The sequence below is a fragment of the Pan paniscus genome, chromosome 23 (assembly GCF_029289425.2).
Source record: "Pan paniscus chromosome 23, NHGRI_mPanPan1-v2.0_pri, whole genome shotgun sequence".
Classification (NCBI taxonomy): Eukaryota; Metazoa; Chordata; class Mammalia; order Primates; family Hominidae; genus Pan; species Pan paniscus.
In genome coordinates this window covers 53,321,985-53,340,467 of record NC_085927.1, presented here as the reverse complement: position 1 = coordinate 53,340,467, position 18,483 = coordinate 53,321,985, and the positions used below count along the sequence as shown (strand labels likewise).

The 18,483-nt window shown below is 54.9% G+C and overlaps 1 protein-coding gene across 5 annotated transcripts in view; it reads right to left on the bottom strand.

Moving 5' to 3' along the window:
* Positions 1-8,521: 8,521 nt before the first annotated feature.
* Positions 8,522-18,483, bottom strand: part of MPPED1 (metallophosphoesterase domain containing 1) — a 96,480-nt gene continuing 86,518 nt past the window's right edge. For 3 of the 5 annotated variants that reach the window (XM_034949172.3, XM_034949174.3, XM_034949175.3), the window contains exons 5-6: positions 13,615-13,728; positions 8,522-10,865 (exon numbers count right to left, since the gene is read on the bottom strand). In XM_034949172.3, coding sequence (XP_034805063.2) covers positions 10,499-10,865; positions 13,615-13,728 — 481 coding nt within the window. In that variant the 3' untranslated portion in view covers positions 8,522-10,498. Of the gene's footprint in view, positions 10,866-13,614; positions 13,729-17,693; positions 17,810-18,483 lie in introns of all 5 variants that reach the window. The other 2 variants (XM_034949173.3, XM_034949176.3) reach the window with 1 other exon arrangement.

Below are 18,483 nucleotides of genomic sequence, written 5' to 3'. Positions count from 1 at the left end.
CCCCTTCCTGCCTTCCTGGGTCAGGTTCTTTGCCATGCACTTCCTGCCACTGGTGCCCCAGTGCCACCAGGCTCCCCTCCCCACCTTTGTCCCATGACCCCTGGTGCATGTCACCCAGGCTGGGGACGAACCACATCAGCAGGAGAGTCCTGCCTTCCACTGTTGCTTTCTGCCCCGCAGGAGTCAGAGCTGGGGCCTGCACCAGGAGGACTGGGGTTAGGTATGTGCCCAGGAGTGTCCGGGAGGTAATGAGGAAGGCAGCAGCCATCCCTGCCTGACTGGCAGTGCCAGACTGTGCTCAGCAGGTGGCTGAGTGGGGGCCTCTTACCCACTCCCAATTCTAAGGTTCAGTGTGAGACCTCGGGGCCACCTGTGGGTTGGGGTGGCTGGCCCATGGGAAGGGAGATTCACCTCCCCACCCCTAGCTGGGGTCTGCAATTTCAGTTTTGCACCTGGCCCCACATATGACATAGCTGGTCCCATTTGAAGGGGTCTGGGAGGCACCACCCCCACGCAGCCCCTGCCTGAGCCTCATTGCCCCTCAGCTTCCCCACTCCATCTTCCCAGACCACAAATCAGAGCCTGCTTCCCTGCTTAGACCTCCCCCTTGTCCCCCACCCAGTGCCCACAGGGTCAGTGGGAGCCCCTCACTGAGACCTTCCAGAGTGGCCCCATCTACTCCTCTCTGCACACTCCAGTCTCGGCTCTGTGTGCCAGGCACAGACTGCAGGAGGAACTGGGAGGCCAGGCCCTGCCATCACGGAGCAGCCCCGATGGGGAGTAACAATCCCCTCCCCAGTTTCCCCACTTGAATCCAGCTCTCAGACCCGGACCCATCACCGGGGGAAGAAGCAGAGCCTTCGTGAACACCGATCCTGCAATGCCTTGGTCAGCATGTGAGAAGGGCGCCCCGGGCCTCCCCGCAGGGATCTCTGTCATTCGCTTCGGTAACACATGCTGGGGAAAGGAGGTGGAATCCAGGGCTGGAGTTGATGCTGACACCCTGGAAACTGAAACACCGTCGTGCCCAGTGGGAGAAAATGGGCGTAAGGTCAGGGAATCGGGGGGCCGGGGGAATGCAGCCTTCCAGGCCTGCCTTGCCGCGTGTTCACCGAGGCATGGAGTCAGGGAATCAGGGGGCGGGTCCCTTCCAGGCCCGCCCCTTGCCATGTGTTCGCTGGGTCCGCAAACCCCTGCAACGGTCACTTCTTGCTTCGCAAATACTTCGCAAATACTGGAAAGGTTGTGCTGTGGGAGCTGGCCACGCTGGTTCCTGCGCCCGCAGAGTAAGAACCATTCCAGCAGGAAAGGCCGAGTGAAAGCCTGAACCAGGTGTCTCTTCCTCTTCTTTTATTTATTTATTTGTTTGTTTGTTTGTTTTGGGACAGAGCCTCACTCTGTTGCCCAGGCTGGAGTGCAATGGCACCATCTTGGCTCACCGCAACTTCTGCCTCCCAGGTTCAAGCGATTCTTCTGCCTCAGCCTCCCAAGTAGCTGGGATTACAGGCACGCGCCAACAAGCCCAGCTGATTTCTTTTGTATTTTTAGTAGAGATGGGGTTTCTCCATGTTGGCCAGGCTGGTCTCAAACTCCTGATCTCAGGTGATCCGCCCACCTCGGCCTCCCAAAGTACTGGGATTACAGATGTGAGCCACTGCGCCCAGCCTATTTTTTTCTTTTTAGAGACAGGGTCTCACTCTATTGTCAAGGCTGGAGTGCAGTGGTGTTCTCGGTTCACTGCAGCCTTGAATCCCTGGGCTCAAACAATCCTCCCACCTCAGCCTCCTGAGTAGCTGGGCCTATAGGTGTGTGCTACCATGCCCAGCTTATTATTTGAATTTTTGTAGAGACAAGGTCTCATTGTATTTCCCAGGCTGGTCTTGAACTCCTGGCTTCAAGGGATCCTCCCACCTTGGCCTCCCAAAGTTCTTCATCTTCTTTTTTCTTTCTTTTTTGACTCTGTCGCCCAGGCTGGAGTGCGGTGGCGTGATCTCGGCTCACTGCAACCTCCGCCTCCCAGGTTCAAGCGATTCTTCTGCCTCAGCCTCCCGAGTAGCTGGAATTACAGGCATGGGCCACCACGCCTAATTTTTGTATTTTTAGTAGAGATAGGGTTTCACCATATTGGCCAGGCTGGTCTCGAACTCCTGACCTGATGATTCACCTGCCTCAGCCTCCCAAAGAGCTGGGATTAGGGGGTAAGCCACCACACCCAGCCAGTTCTTCATCTTCTTAAAGAAACACCAGTACTATTAAGGTATAGGGTCCCACCTTATGATCTCATTTAACCTTAATTACTTCCTCGAAGGCCCTTTCTCCAAATACACACCCAGTAGGGATTAGATCTTCAACATATGGATCTGGGGATGCACAATTCAGGTCATAACACCCCATGCCTCCAGACCCCTAAAATTTGAACCAACGTGGCCAACTCCTGCATCTTTGTGGATATCTCCTACTCTCTAGGGTGCATGAGTTTTACCCGGGTATCTGGAGAGCATCCCAACCATGTCTTACTGCTCACGTCGGATTAACGTGACGCCGTCAAACCTGTGGGCCAGTGTCAGGACGGCCAGAATACCCGCCTCTTTGGACCACATTGTGACAGAGAGTGAGACACTTTGCATAGTTTCATGCCAAGGCCACACATGTCTATCACTGGTCATCCAGTGGGATGCAAACCCATTTTGTTCCTCCTTCCTGATGGGCTTTGAAAAGAACACATTCATCAGATCAGCAGCCGCACAGCCCCATATTTAAAACTGTTCATCTGCTGAGTACACACACCATCTTTGGCACAGCAGCTACAACTGGACTATTTCTTGGCTAAATTTTTGGTGGTGCACTGTCACCTGCTGTGACCATCATTTTCAGGGGGGCCAGGTGGACAGAGGAATTGGAGATGTGTTGGAGGCCAACCTTGAGAGTGGTCCTGACCTCCGCACACCCCTTGGGAAGCTGTGCTGACTTTGGTTGACTATCTTTTGGGCAGGGATGGGTGCTCCGCCACGGTGGCCCCTGTGGAAATGGGCACTCTGCCTTATGATGCAGCATATACCTTTAGCAGTGGCCTTACCTGCTGCTGGGTCTGTGAAAGATGGAATTAGGAATGAAGGGCTGGGGGGAGGTGGCCCAGGCCACCATCACACCCTGTGACCAACGTGGGGAATTTATGCCTCTAGTCCCTTGCAGCACAGGCTCTGCAAGTCTATAGGCTCCGGATTCCAGAGGTTCATGCTTCCATCAAGGCTAACTCAACTGAAAGCTCTGGTGTCAGCTGGCCCACCTGGGCTTCCTGAGCCAGGAGACAGGCAGCGAAGAACAAAGCCCCCCGCTGGCAGGGGGATGGCCTTGACCATCACCGGGAGAGAGGACTATTGCCACATGAGGGACAGGGAGATGTGTGCCTGGCACTCGGGGGCCTGCTGGGGCATCTCCTGGTGCTCCCACAGCCAGTTCCAGCGGTAAGTGGGCAGGTGCACACACCACAGCCTATCAGGGGACAGTAACCAGGGCTTTCGGCCCCTAGGGATACGGGAGGGTCACCCTACCAGTTAAGCCCCTGGGCCAGCATGAGTGCTAGGTCAGAGGGAGGGAATCCAGACCAGGTAGAGGGGAAGGTAGGGAGTGTTGGTTATGAACCCATGGCAGCAGCACAGTGTCCACCCAGGTTTTCCCAGGAATTCTGACCAACCAGGGAACTGGAGAAGCCTGGATGCAGTAAGTGTGAGAAGCACATGGATCTGGGGCTGCAGGAGGTGGACAGTGGTGGATGCTCTGGTCTGCCCAGACCCCAGCTGCTAGGAGGCCTCTCCTCTGCCTCCTTCTAGAGAAAGTTGCCCTTGACTGAGCAGAAGCTGCCTTGCCTGGGATGTAAGACACCCCCCATCTCTGCTCAGGGACGGCCTACAGCCAGTCCCTGACTTCCTTAGGGATATAAAAGGCTGGGGTGTGGGTAGGAAGCAGTGTGGACCAACTCTGTGGGGCAATTCACATCCTATGACGCCGGAGGATCAGGTTGAAGCATGAATTCCAAACGAATTCCAACCTCACTCTTTCCCTGTCCTCGCCTGCTCCCCATGTCCCTCCCTCTGGAGCACTTGCCCTTAATGAATCACAAACACCCAGCCCTGTGTTGGGACATGCTTCTGGAGGAACTAACCTCATATCCCCACCACCCACCTTCAGAGCAGCCCCTCCCTTCCTCTCCACGAATGTGAAAATGAGTCCTGGGTCTTGGCAGTGGACAGGCTGCAGGCCGCAGCCACATATTCCACTGGTAGCTCGGATACTCACTGAGCCGTGGGCGAGCCACAGCCCCTCCGAGCCTCAGCTCCCTCTTCTGTGAAGGTAGGTTGGCCCTGCAGGTTGCTGTGGATCTTAAACGACACAGATGCGTTGAGTGCCCGGCACACGGAGGTGGGCATCCCAACCCCTCCATGACTTCCTGCTGTTCAGGGCCCAGCCACACTTCTTCCGCCAGGAAGCTTCCTCCAGTATGCTGAGTTTGGTCTTCACCAGGGCCCCCAATATATAAGGCCACTTACTGGGCCCCAATATATAAGGCCTGAGGGGTTCAGGTTTTCTTCTGGGGTCAGATGAACCTTCCACAGTGCACCGAGAATTTCCAGATGCCAGGCCTAATCCCCACATCGTGGAGACCTTTTCAGTCGTGCCTTCGATGGGAAGTGGGCCAGAGCCTCTCAGGTCTGTGTGACAAGGCCCCCAGTTGGCCAGGCAGGTTTAGGCCCAGGTGGGAGTTGTGGGTGGCATCCGGGGAGAGGTGGGTGGAGCCCCTGTCCACAGGGCTTGTCACCTCCGCCAGTTCATTCAGGAATCTGGGAAGTGAGTCTCCTAGAAGAAAAAGTCCTACGAATTTGGTCCTCATGGAGGTTCAAGGATCACCTCCATGGAAGCAAATTGCAAGACGGAGCTGCTGGGGCTGGGGCTGGGGCTCTGGGAGTGGATGCACCATCAGAGAGGAAGCAGGGAGGGGAAGCAGCCTGCTGCATTTGCCACTGGACTCCCACTGGCAATGGAGAGCGGTCTCAGGCCCCATGCTGCTCTGTCTCCTGTGCCTCGGGGCTGCCTGGGGAATGATGGCTGCAAGCCTGGGTGAGCCCAGAGTGCTGCACCCCCAAGAGCTGAGGCTCCAACACCAGGCACCTCTGCTGCAGGATGCCCTCACTGTTGGTGCAGTACCCTGGACAAATTCAGAGCTGTCTACACATCCTGCATAAGCATGCAGCTCAGCTGCTGCTGCATCTCAGCTGGGCCAACAGGACCCTGATGCATTCAGGCGGCACCTACCAAGTGACAGCACCACTAGTGGCAGCAGCCAGAGTCGCTTCCCTGCCCCTGCTCAGGAGCCCTGCTGGGGTGCATGCTGGCCAAGAGCAGCAGCTGGGGTCCCTTAAACTGATTAGTTCCTTGTGGCCTCTGGATGGGAAGCCAGGGCCTGGGATGGCTGTTGTACACCCCTGTGAGACCCTGGTGGAGGGGACTCTTGGAGGGGCAGGTGACAGGTGGGGCCGGTCTGAGAACAGGAGAGGGCAATGAAGAGGTGGCACATTGTGATCTGCCCCAGGCTGCCCCCTGCCCTGCACACCTCCCTAGGAGGTCTCCCCTGCCCCACATCTTTGCTTATGACCCACATCTGGCTCCAGAGACACTGTTTCTCCTGCAGGCCTGTTTATCCTCTGAACACCTCCCCTGTGTAGCCCAAAGTCTCCCCCAGCTCATGAGTCCCAAACAGCACTCCACGTCCCTCCTCAGCCCTGTTCTTCCTGCTCCTGTGCCCCTTCTCCGTGACAGCACCCAACTTCCACTGCTGTCGGCTGTCCCTCCCCCATGCCCCACATCCATTCCTCACTGCCATCCTACCTCCTAAATCTATTGCTGCCGCCACCACTTCCCTAGCCCAAGCAAGACCCATGGGAGGTACTCAGTGGTGTTTGTAGATTGGATGGATGGATGGGAGGAAGGGAAGGATGAAGGATGGATGGATGGATGGAAAGAGGGAGGGAAGGAGGAGGAAGGGATGGATGGTGGATGAATGGGGGGATGGAGGGATGGATGGATGAGGGAATGGGTGGGTGGATGGGGCAAATGGAGGGATGAATGGAGGGATGAAGGGAGGGATGGATGGATGATAGATGGGGGATAGATGGATGGATAGATGGGGGATGGATGGATGGGAGATGGATAGATGAATGGGGGGTGAATAGAGGGATGATGGATGGGGGGATGAATGAAAGGATGGAGAGATGGATGGATGAGAGACGGATGGATAGATGGGGTGAATGGATGGATGGAAGGATGAATGAAGGACGGATAAATGTCTGGATGGGGGATGGATGGATAGCTGGGGTATGGATGGACAGAGGGAGGGATGGATGGATGGAGGGAGGGATGGATAGATGGATGGGGGATGGATGGGTAGATGGGGGATGGATGGATAGATGGGTGGATGGGGGATGGACAGATGGAGGGATGGATGGATGGACAGTTGGGGGATGGATGGATGATAGATGGGGAATGGATGGATGGATAGATGGAGGATGGATGGATGGGGGATGGATAGATGGAGGGATGGATGGATGGATGGGGATGGATGGATGGATAGGGGATGGATGGATGGAGGGAGAGATGGATGGATGGATGATGGATGGAGGGAGGGAGGGATGGATGGATGGCGGATGGATGGTTAGATGGATAGATGGAGGACGAATGGATGGAGGGAGGGATGGGTGGAGGGAGGGATGGATAGATGGATGGGGGATGGATGGATAGGTGGGGGACGGATGGATGGATGGAGGACGGATGGATGGATGGATGGATGGATGGGGGATGGATGGATAGATGGATGGATGGATGGGGGATGGATAGATGGAGGGATGGATAGATGGGGATGGATGGATGGAGGGATGGGGGATGGATGGATGGATGATAGATGGGGGATGGATGGATGGATGGATGGATAGATGGGGGATGGATGGATGAGGGGATGGATGGATAGATGGGGGATGGATGGATGGAGGGATGGGGGACGGATGGATGATAGATGGGGAATGGATGGATGGATGGATGGATAGATGGGGATGGATGGATGGGGGATCGATAGATGGAGGGATGGATGGATAGAGAGAGGGAGGGAGGGAAGGATGGAAGGATGGGGGATGGATGGATGAATGGATGGATGATGGATGGATGATGGATAGATGGAGGGAGGGATGGAAGGATGATAGATGGAGGGAGGGATGGATGGATGGGGGATGGATGGATGGATGGGGGATGGATGGATAGATGGGGGATGGATGGGTGGAGGGAGGGATGGATGGATGGGAGATGGATGGATGGGTGGATGGGAGATGGATGGATGATAGATGGGGGATGGATAGATGGAAGGATGGATAGATGGGGATGGATGGATGGAGGGATGGGGGATGGATGGATGATAGATGGGGGATGGATGGATGAGGGGATGGATGGATAGATGGGGGATGGATGGATGAGGGGATGGATGGATGGGGGATGGATGGATGGAGGGATGGGGGATGGATGGATGATAGATGGGGAATGGATGGATGGATAAATGGGGATGGATGGATGGGGGATCGATACATGGAGGGATGGATGGATAGAGAGAGGGAGGGAGGGAAGGATGGAAGGATGGGGGATGGATGGATGAATGGATGGATGATGGATGGATGATGGATGGAGGGAGGGATGGATGGATGATGGATGGAGGGAGGGATGGATGGATGGGGGATGGATGGATAGATGGGGGATGGATGGGTGGAGGGAGGGATGGATGGATGGGGGATGGATGGATGGATGGATGGGAGATGGATGGATACATGGATGGGGGATGGATAGATGAAAGGATGGATGGATGGACAGATGGGGCATGGATGGATGACAGGGGGGATGGATGAATGGATAGATGGGGCATGGATGGATGGGGGATGGATGGATGGATGGATGGATAGATGGGGATGGATAGATGGAGGGATGGGGGATGGATAGATGGAGGGATGGGGGATGGATGGATGGATGGATGTTGGAAGGAGGGGTGGATGGTATATAGAGGGATGGACGGACAGATGGATAAAAATGACAGAACTTTTGCAGCTTGGGGGCTTTCAGACTAGGGTCGTTGTACCTGCCAGTGTTTCTCCTGGGCAATGTCTGGACCCCGTGTTTCACAGGGGCTGGGCTGAACATGCCATTTCCAGGAAGAGTCCAGCGCTAAGGCCTCTGGAGGTGTTCTGTTTTGGGAGACCAGGCAGCCAAGTATTTGTACAAAAGAGGACCCAGAACTGCCCACACCACCACCTCTGGGATCCCCCCACCCCAGGGGAGGTTAAAGCAAGCAGAGGGACACTGACTGCTGCCACACAGGAGGTCTTTGGCATCCAAGCTCTGTCCAGGCCTCAGCATTCTGCAAGAGGACACCACGTTGCCCCCATGTGTCCCAGACAACAGCCAGAGATGTGGAAGGAAGAGGTGCCGCGTGGACTTCTCTTTTTACAAAGACTTTATTGTCTGACATGCTTGACAAAAAAAAAAAAAAAAAAAATTACAGCCACAATCAAGTTATGCCAAAATGATTGAGAAGCACGCCGTCATCTTCATACCTCGAGGACTTTTAATGAATTTTCTCTTAAAGTAACAGCTGCCTTCATAACTTTTCTTTTCCACATAAAAATACACCATATTCTGAAGATACCTTAGGAAAAATTTTTTTTAAGTTTATCGTTCTTGGTCCACATAGAAATTGAGTGGAGCTGGCACTGAAAGGGCCTGCTTTTCTCCACCCGCACACATGTCCTGCGCCTGGGGCATCAGAGAGACCTCATAAACATCCCTGGCTACAGGAACCCCTTCAGCCAAACGGGATTCCTGGAGCCCTGCACCCCACGGCGCTCAGCTTCAGCCAACCCGATACAGTGCTGCTGCCAGGCTTCCAGGGACAGCAGCCCCACCCCTCGAGGAGCCCAGCTCAGTGTGGGCAGAAAAGGACTCCCAGGATGCTAGGATGCTGCACCCAGGGTTCAGGACTCCTCAGAGCTCACACCAGTTTTGAACAGGACCCTTAAAAATAAAAATACAATAAAAAGAGCCTCGGACCATGCATTGCTTTGTAGGGACATAACTTCGGGTCATGGCAAAGTGAGGGCAGTGAGGCCAGAGAACAAGGGTCAGATCCTGCCTCCGCTCCTTTTGTGCTGTGAGCCCCCAGGCAAGTTACCACACCCCTCTGGCCTCAATCGTCTCATCTCTAAAATGGGACTAAAGTACCTACCTTGAAGGACCATCTGAGGATGAAATGAGTCTATATCTGCAAAAGCGCTCACGGTAGGCTGGTTCCCAGGGCTGGGACCTGGGTGAGGGAGTGACACCCTTCTCTCAGATGTACAACGTAAAGGGGGTGCAAAAAAAGTCACCAATCAGGACAAATAATACTACTTTAATGCAATGTTAAAAATCAAAATAAATGCAGAAAAAGTCCATGATGAACAAAATATTAAATAACGACAGAATCTGACCCTGAACTTGCCCATTTCTGCCTGACTGCCTGCCCCTCATCTAGGCCCTACCGGTTCCCACCACCGCCCTGGCCCCACCCCCTCCAGTCCTAATTCAAAGAAGAAAAAGAAGCTGTCCAAGGTGGGGCTGCCGGAGCCTGGGGCCCGCTCGGTCCCTGTGCCACCCTCCCATTCACAGGGCCGGCTGGTCCTGGGCTTCCTCGGCTGCAGGCACGCCAGACAGAATCCTAACGGTGCAAGGGAAGCCACACCAAGGAACAGAACCTCACTGCGGGGCAGAAAAGAGAAACACAGGACCCACTTGGTTCAATTAAGAGGGGTGCGTGCGTGCATGTGTGTCGGTGCGTGCCTGGACATGGGTTCACACCCATGGCAGGCCTGCTGCAGCCTAAGCCTGCAGACCCTCCATCCAGGCTACCGCATTCTACAGAGCAGTGTGTTCCCCGTGGGACCAAGGGTCATCCCCCCATGACTGGGAACCCTCTCGCTGGTCCTGGGCACGAATGCCAGTGGCTCATTCTGTAGAACCAGCCCCCATCATCCAGGCTCCGAGTGAATGCCTAGGACACTCAGGTCATTGTTCAAGTCAACAAAAATGCCTATGGGAAGAAAAAGGGGGGAACAATGCCAGGCAAACAGCTGTGGGCCTGGCCAGGTGCGGTCTGAATTCCTGAGATGTCCCTAAATGCTCCCTCGGAGGGCCTCCGCCTTGGGCCTGTCTCCTCCCTCACTTGGGAGGAGAGCAAGGGACTGTCTGTGTGCAGCTCACGAATCCTCCCACCCAGGGGCATGCCGCCACACAGACCCGTGGTTAGAGGGAGATTTTGTGTAACTTCCAAAACCCATTCAAGAGCAGCAGCTTCCCAAACCAGGAGGGTGTCCAAGGGAGAAGAATGAAGATTTAGTCATTTCCCAAACATGACAGGGCCATGAGCTTAGTAGGTCCTTTAACGAGGTACACGCAGGATGTACACGCAGAAAAAGTAAATGAGCACAGAACCCCTGATGGGGATGCGCAGGGTCCCAACTCCAGGTGACAGAAGGCTAAAGAGTCGTTCCAAGGCCCTGACCTGCCTGCTAGGCCAGTCCCCGCAGCCAGATGGGTCGTCCAGGCAACTCAGCATGGAAGGAACAGTGGCCGGGCCAGGCCTGTGGAGCTGACACGGGCGGGCAGGGCAGGGGCAGTGGGGAGCAGTCAGGAGTTCCGGGGTGTGGGGAGGTCGATGACTATGGGTGGGTTCACGGGCTGGTAGTTCACAGTGCATACGGACGCATTCACATAGGTGGTCGTCCCATCTGCCATGACACCATACCCTGGAAAGTAAGCACATGCCCATCAGGCCAGCAGCCAGAGTAGTGAGGGTGGTCAGGGGGGTGTGGCAGTCATAGGGCACTCAGCCCCTGTGGGCTGAATGTGTTTGGGGCAAGCTGGTAAACTCTCGAGGTCAGTCCCTTCATCTGTAAAATGGAGATGATAATGATACATGCCACTTCCAAGCCTGCTGTGAGGATTATATGAGATAATTATCTATGTACTGTGCTCGGCCCAGTGCCTGGCACATAAGAAGCACGCAGTGAGTCATCATCATCGACATCATCTTCACCACGATCCTCGTCACCATCACCACCACCACTGTACCACCATCATCACTATCAACATCATCATCACCACCACCCTTATAGTGATCATCACTATTTTTCACTACTACCACCATAATCATCATCACTAATGTCATCATCATCACTATCATGATCAACATCATCACCAACACCCTTATCATCATCTTCACTGTTACCTCCACCACCATTACCATCACCATCATCATCATCACTACCTTTATCATCACCACCATTATCACCACCACCAATCGCCATCACCAACATCATAAAAAATGCCATCATCATCACTATCACCATGAACATCATCACCACCCTTATCATCACCACCACCACCACCATCATCTTCTTCACTAATGCTATCTATCATCACTACAATCATCACCACCATCATCCCCATCACCACCATCAACATCATCATAACCAATGCCATCATCATCACTATCACAATCAACATCATCACCACTGCTCCTATTATCATCATCATTATCACTACCACCATCACCATCATTATCACCAATGCTATCATCATCACTGCCTTTATCATTATTGTCATCACCATTATCACCACCACCATCACTAGTGCCATCAACGTCACCAACATACCGCCACCATCACCATCAACATCATCACCAATGCCATCATCTTTGCTATCACCACCAACATCATCATTGCCACCCTTATAATTACCATTCATCACCACCACCACCATCATTCATCACCACAACCACCATCATCAAGAATGGTGTCATCACCAATGTCACCATGATCGTCATCACTACCCTTATCATTATCATCGCCACTGTTACCACCAGCATACCACCATCATCACTATCATCATCATCATTGTCATCATTGATGATGCCATCACTGATGTCATCATGATCATCACCACCAACACCACTGTCATTATTATCACCCTCATTATTATTGTATCAGCACTATCATCATCACCACAATCACCATCATCATCACCATTATCATCATCACCACCATTGCGTTTATCATTATCACCATTGTCACCACTACCATCATCATCAGTATAATCATCATCATCATTGACATTATTACTATCACCATCATCACTACCCACACCACTGTGAACATGGCCATCATCATCATTACTACTATCACTACCATCCTCTCACCATCATCACTATCATTATCATCATTGTCATGTACTTTCTCTGCCTCCCTCATACCCTCTTCTCACCATCTCTATTGGTAGAATCCCCCTCATCCTTCAGCTCAGGTCATCTCCAAGATAGAAGGAACATTTCCCCTTCCCTGCGTGTTGCTGGGGGAGGAAGGGAGTGGTTAGTGGGTGGGTGAGGACCTATTCTTTGGAGTCCAATTGTGCCTGTCCAATTGTGTGGGGGTGTGGTTTGGGTCAAAGGCAACTTTGGATCTGATGGAGCTACATGCCCATAGTAGGGCCACAGAAAATGACAGCTATTATTATTATCCCACAGCACGTGAGCTGCCCATCTCTCCCAGGACCTCTCACATCCTGCTTTGATGACTCCTCTGTGCCTAGGGCTCCTCCAGGAGCTACTCCAGGGCCAGGTGAGGTCTGATCACTCCTTCCCCTTGATAATGAGCTGCAGAGGCCCTCAGGGAATGAATGGTTTGAGGCTTGCTTGCTTTTGAGCTGGAAAACGATCTGATGTGGACCAGGCAATGTGGAGGCCTGGGGTCCCTGGTCCAACCAGACACAGGTTCAGGAGGCCAGGAGATGTCTCTGGGGGAAACCACGTCAGTCCAGACATCCCACAGCAGCCAATATGCTTCCTGGCAGGGATGTGACAGAGAGGCCTTGGGCAGGTGGGATAAATATCCAAAAGGGGCAAAAAAAGAGGCATCTGTGCCAAACTGGTGAAATGAGGCTCAGGTGAGGATGGCTGAGGTCTACTAGGGAACGCCTGCACGCAGCAACAGGCCAGGGCGTGGCCAAATGGATGATAGAACCGGAGCTGACATCACCCTCACCATCACCGGTAGTCCCTCCACACTTATTAAGCACCTATTGTATGCCAGGCCCTGGGGACAGAAGCAACAAGACAGGGCCACCAGTTTTAAGGGATTCATAGTGTGCCCACCAAATATAATGCATCCTCCATGTCATGGCCCAAATGCCCCTTCCTCTGAAAACCCCCTGCCCACCTCCCGACGGCTTCCCAGGCTGGAGGCACAGCAGAGTTGCAGGGCTCCCCGGAAGCAAAATTTACCCCCTAAGTCATGCAGGATGTTGTGATCATCTTCCTATTATTAAACATTTAGCAATAGCTCGTTGACAGCCAGGGTGTGTATGGCAGTTAGCAGTTACAAAGCGAACAGTAGGAATGGGCTATTTATTTCCCTTCTGGCTGAACGGAGGGGAGGTCCTGCTGGAGGGTCCATTAGGAGCCCCTAGCCCGTGAGGTGCCTGTCTCCACTACGTACTCACCTTCGTGGATGTGGCCAAAGACATGTAACCGCGGCTGGACGCGCCTCTGCACCGTGTTGAGCAGCTCCACACAGCCCACCCGCTGCATCTTCTTGGGGACCCAGTCCAGGAAGCCTGGTATGGGGGAGACAACAGGAGGCCATGACACGGTCTGTCCCAGCCCCTCACTGCCCCAGCCTAGCAGCAGCTTCTGCAGCCTGGAAAAGGCATGGGGCTTCCGGACTCCGGCTTTGCACCACTCTCCCCTAGCAAGCTCTCCAGAACCCTGCCCTGCCTCAGGCTTCAGGGACTGAAACCATTCAGGACCTTGCAGCCTCACCCTCCTCCTCCATAGGGCTGCACTGAGGGCCTCCTTGAAAGAGCTTAGCATGGGCCAGGCACTTGGGGTGGGGTGCTCAGTAACTGCTGGCGCCCCCCAGACCATCTGTGCTCGAGTGGCCTCAAGGGTGGCATCCGCCCACCGCAGAGATCAGCAAACGGAGGCCAGAGAGGGACGGGTGAGTCCCAAGGGCAGGCACCCTGGTGGTTAGTTGCAGAGCAGGGCGTCCTGATACACAGCCCAGGAGTGAGATTTCCATGTCAGAAACTTCCTAAACAGCACAGACTCATGAGCAGAAACTTCCTCCGTGGGTGCAGCATCGCTCACGTGGCTGCGCCTGCGCCTGCCCCCGCTGCCAGCCTCCTGGAGCCGCCCAGATGGTGGCTGCTTATTATCCTCACATGGCTACACAAACGGAGAATAATTGATTACTCCAAGCAAACAATTAGGGTTCATGGCGGCCCCTCTCTGTTTGGGTGAGCAGAACAGGTTTCTGCAACTGCCAAGAAGGGGACAGGGGAAGCTTCCACTCAAAGGCCCAAGCAAGCAGCAACAGGCATAAAGAGAAGACACAGACAGAGATAGAGACAAAGATGAGGGAGGAGGAGGAGGAGGGGGAGAAGGAGGGGAAAGCAGAGAAAAGAGGCCAGGAATGGGTTGGGCACAGGCTGGGGGCAGACACTGGGGTGAAGTCCCAGGCTCTGCTGCCTACTGGCTGTGTGACCTTGGACAAGCCACTTAACCTCTCTGTGCCTCCATTTCATCCAATAGAGTGCTGGGCTGGGCACTGGGATCCCACCATGCATGAGGCCGGATCCTTCTTCACTTCTGGAGTGTGTGTTGTGGGGAGGGTCTCCAGCACCTCGGCACCCTGGCGCACACAGTCCGGAGATGATGCAAGGGAAGCACCAGCTGGAGCGCCTGGCACATGGGCAGCCCCGAGACAGGAGCCGGGCGGTGTGTGAAGGGGCCCAGGCGGGGCGTCCGGAGAGCAGGAAGCCAAACGACACCATGTTTGGAGAGATGGATGGATGGAAAGGAGAGAGGGAGAGAAAGAAGGAAGAGGGAGGAGGCGAGGAAAGATGGAAGAGGAGAGAAGGAAAAAGGAGGAAAAAAGGAGACATGGAAAGGAGGGAATGAAAAGAGAAGGAAGAGAACGAGATGCCTTTGCTGCTGAGCCTCACTGTCAGTGACCAATGACACCGAATGTTGACGGGAACCGTCCCAGGACTCAGGCGGCTTCAGGTGGGGGTGAAACAAACCCGGCTACAACCTCTCTGTGCTGCTTAAATCACACCAGGGCCCAGGCCTCCGCTTCCACCTGTGAGGGTGAGGCTGACAAAACCTTCCTTTCCTGGACTTTGTGAGGAGGCAGAGGGGCCGTGGGGCACTGGCTGGGTAGGGGCACAAAGTGGTATCAGGAGTTTCTTCCTGAACTGGTGTGTGAGCCAGTGACACTCAAGCTGTCCTGCACCTCACCCCACAGCCTCCCCCATGGCCTCTGCCTGGGACACCCTTCCCCTCCCCTTCTCTACCTCACCCTCCTCCTCCAATTCTGGGATCACAGCTTGTGCAAGTCCCCCATGCAGCCTAACAGCAGTCATCTCTCCTGACTCCTCAAGCTTCCCTCACCCCTGAATGTGTCCCACGGGACTTGGCTGTTCCTGAACCCTCTACCCTGCAGCCTGGGGGCCCTCCAACCCAGGCACACACTGCAGGAGTTATCCTGGACCAGTGTCACCCAGCACAGGGGCTGGTCCCAAGCACTGAGGGAGTGATGGTGGGTTTCTGGAGGTGGCGGTGGGAGCAAGACACTGATATGGGCCGAACTGCTGGGAGACTGAACTTCATTCAGAGGACTGAGGGAACCACAGAGGGTCACAGAGGGGTGGCATGGCACACATAAGGATACAGAAAACTCCCTCCTGCTGATGTAAAGCGAATGGACTGGAAGGGGCAAGACCTTCGCCTCCACCACCTCCACCACCTCCATCACCATCACCACCATCATCACCGCCACCTCCATCACCATCACCACCATCATCACCGCCACCTCCATCACCATCACCACCATCACCCCCACCACCTCCATTACCACCTCCATCACCACCTCCATCAACACCACTACCACCTCCATCGCCATCACCACCACCTCCATCACCATCACCACCACCACCCCCATCACCACCTCCATCACCACCACCACCACCACCTCCATCACCATCACCACCACCACCCCCATCACCACCTCCATTACCACCACCGCCACCACCTCCACCATCACCACCACCACCCCCATCACCACCTCCATCACCACCACCATCACCTCCACCATCACCACCGCCACTTCCATCACCATCACCACCACCACCCCCATCACCACCTCCATCACCACCACCATCATCACCTCCACCACCACCATCACCACCATCACCCCCATCACCACCACCCCCATCACCACCACCACCACCTCCACCATCACCACCACCACCCCCATCACCACCACCACCACCTCCACTACCACCACCACCTCCACCACCACCCACCATCACCACCACCTCCATCACCACCACCACCACCTCCATTACCACCATCACCACCCCCATAACCACCACCACCACCTCCATCACCATCACTACCTCCTACCACCACCACCTCCCACGTCACCACCACTTCTATCACCACCACCATCACATCCATCACCACCCCCATCACCATCACCACCACCTCCATCACCATCACTACCTCCCACCACCACCACCTCCCACGTCACCACCACTTCTATCACCACCACCATCACATCCATCACCACCCCCATCACCATCACCACCACCTCCATCACCACCACCACCACCCCATCCCCACTGCCACTACCTCTATGACTATCACCACCTCCCACCACCACCACCACCATCTCCACCTCCCACCATCACCTCCGTCACCACCATCACCTTCATCACCACCACCTTCATCACCTCCACCACCATCACCACCTCCACCACCACCACCTCCACCATCACCACCTCCATCACCACTACCTCCATCACCACCACCTCCACCATGACCATGGGAGAGAGAGAGAAGACATTGTCCTGAACTGAGGCAGGGTCAGCAGCTTGAAGAGAAGGGGGAGTGGGAGGCAGTTTGGAGGTGGAATGGGAGGGATGTGGTGATGGCCAGGCTGTGGGAATGAGGAAAGGAAGGGAAAGGAAAGGAAGGGAACTGAGAAAGCCCCCAGGTGGGACAGTAGGGGTGGAGGAGGCAGTATGCAGATGAGGGGATGACCTCAGTGTGGATTGGGTGGTGGGGTGGGGGCAGAGAGGAGAGATGGGAGGTGGTCTACAGGCCCTGGGGATGTTGGGCTGGGTGGGGGTGAGGAAGTGGGGACCCCGGGTTTCTGAGGGAGTTAGGGCTGCCCAGAGGAAGCCCTGTGCAGGGCTCTGGTGATTTTCAGCACCCGGGACTGGGGTCTGCAGAGGCATAAGCCGAAGCTCCAGGGTCCCACCTGTCAAATGGGCAGGTGATTGTGGCCTCCTTTGCTGTTGTGAGGAGCCCACAAGATAACAAGTCAAGCCCCCTGCTCTCAGTGGGCACTCAGGAAATAAGAGGGACCATGGGGCGAAGTGTCCTCAGTGTCCCAGCAAGTGGGACTCAGAACCCCTCCAGGGCTCCCCTATACAGGCCCAGCCAGCCCCCCATCCCAGAGCCCACCCACCAGCCCAGATGGGCGAGCTGGAGGGCCAGGCCAGCAGAGCCTTACCCAGTGGTGGTCCATGGGTTATCAGGATGTCTACGCCTTCGGGAATGAGGTTCCATTTCTCCAGCAGGGCTTGGCCTCGCGGGAGGTTGAAGCCCCAGCCGTAGAACCAGGGCTGCCTGTAGAAGAAGTGCAGGTGTTTGAGGGAGGGCGGGTGAAAGTACAGGGTGGTCAGAGGGAATGCGGAGCTCCCCACGGGCCAGGGGGGCCCTCAGGACCAGCTCGCTACCTGGAGACCCAGGGAAGGTCTCCACCCAGGGAAGGCAGGGACTCACCAGGACTCTGACCCACTGGCGGTCTGTGGGTCCCCAGGCAATTCTCTTTCCTCTCTCCTTCTGCTTACCTGCAGTTTCTGTTTTTCTGTAAGTATTATTTACATAACCAAAAAAAAGAAAGCTAAATACATATATATATATATACACACACACACATATATATATCAGCTTCTTCCTAAGACCTTTCCTGCTCCAAGCCTTTCTAAGAAAATCCACAGGGAACATTATACATTCTCCAATACTCCCACCCCCACCCCCAGGAAGATGCCCTTCCATCCTCCCTCCCCCAGGTGGGGTGTGTGGACCCCCAATCAAAAGAGAGCAGATTCCAGGTGCGGGCTGCCCATTCTTGCTTATACTGGAAGCTCTAGCCAGGGAGTCCAGGTAGAGTTGAGCCCATCCCCAGCTGGGAGGGTGGGGCCAGGTGGACCTAGACCATTATACGCAATCCCAGCCTGGTAGCCTGCTCCCCAGCCAAGACCTGGACCCATCAGTGCCAGATATTCCCCCTAGTCAGT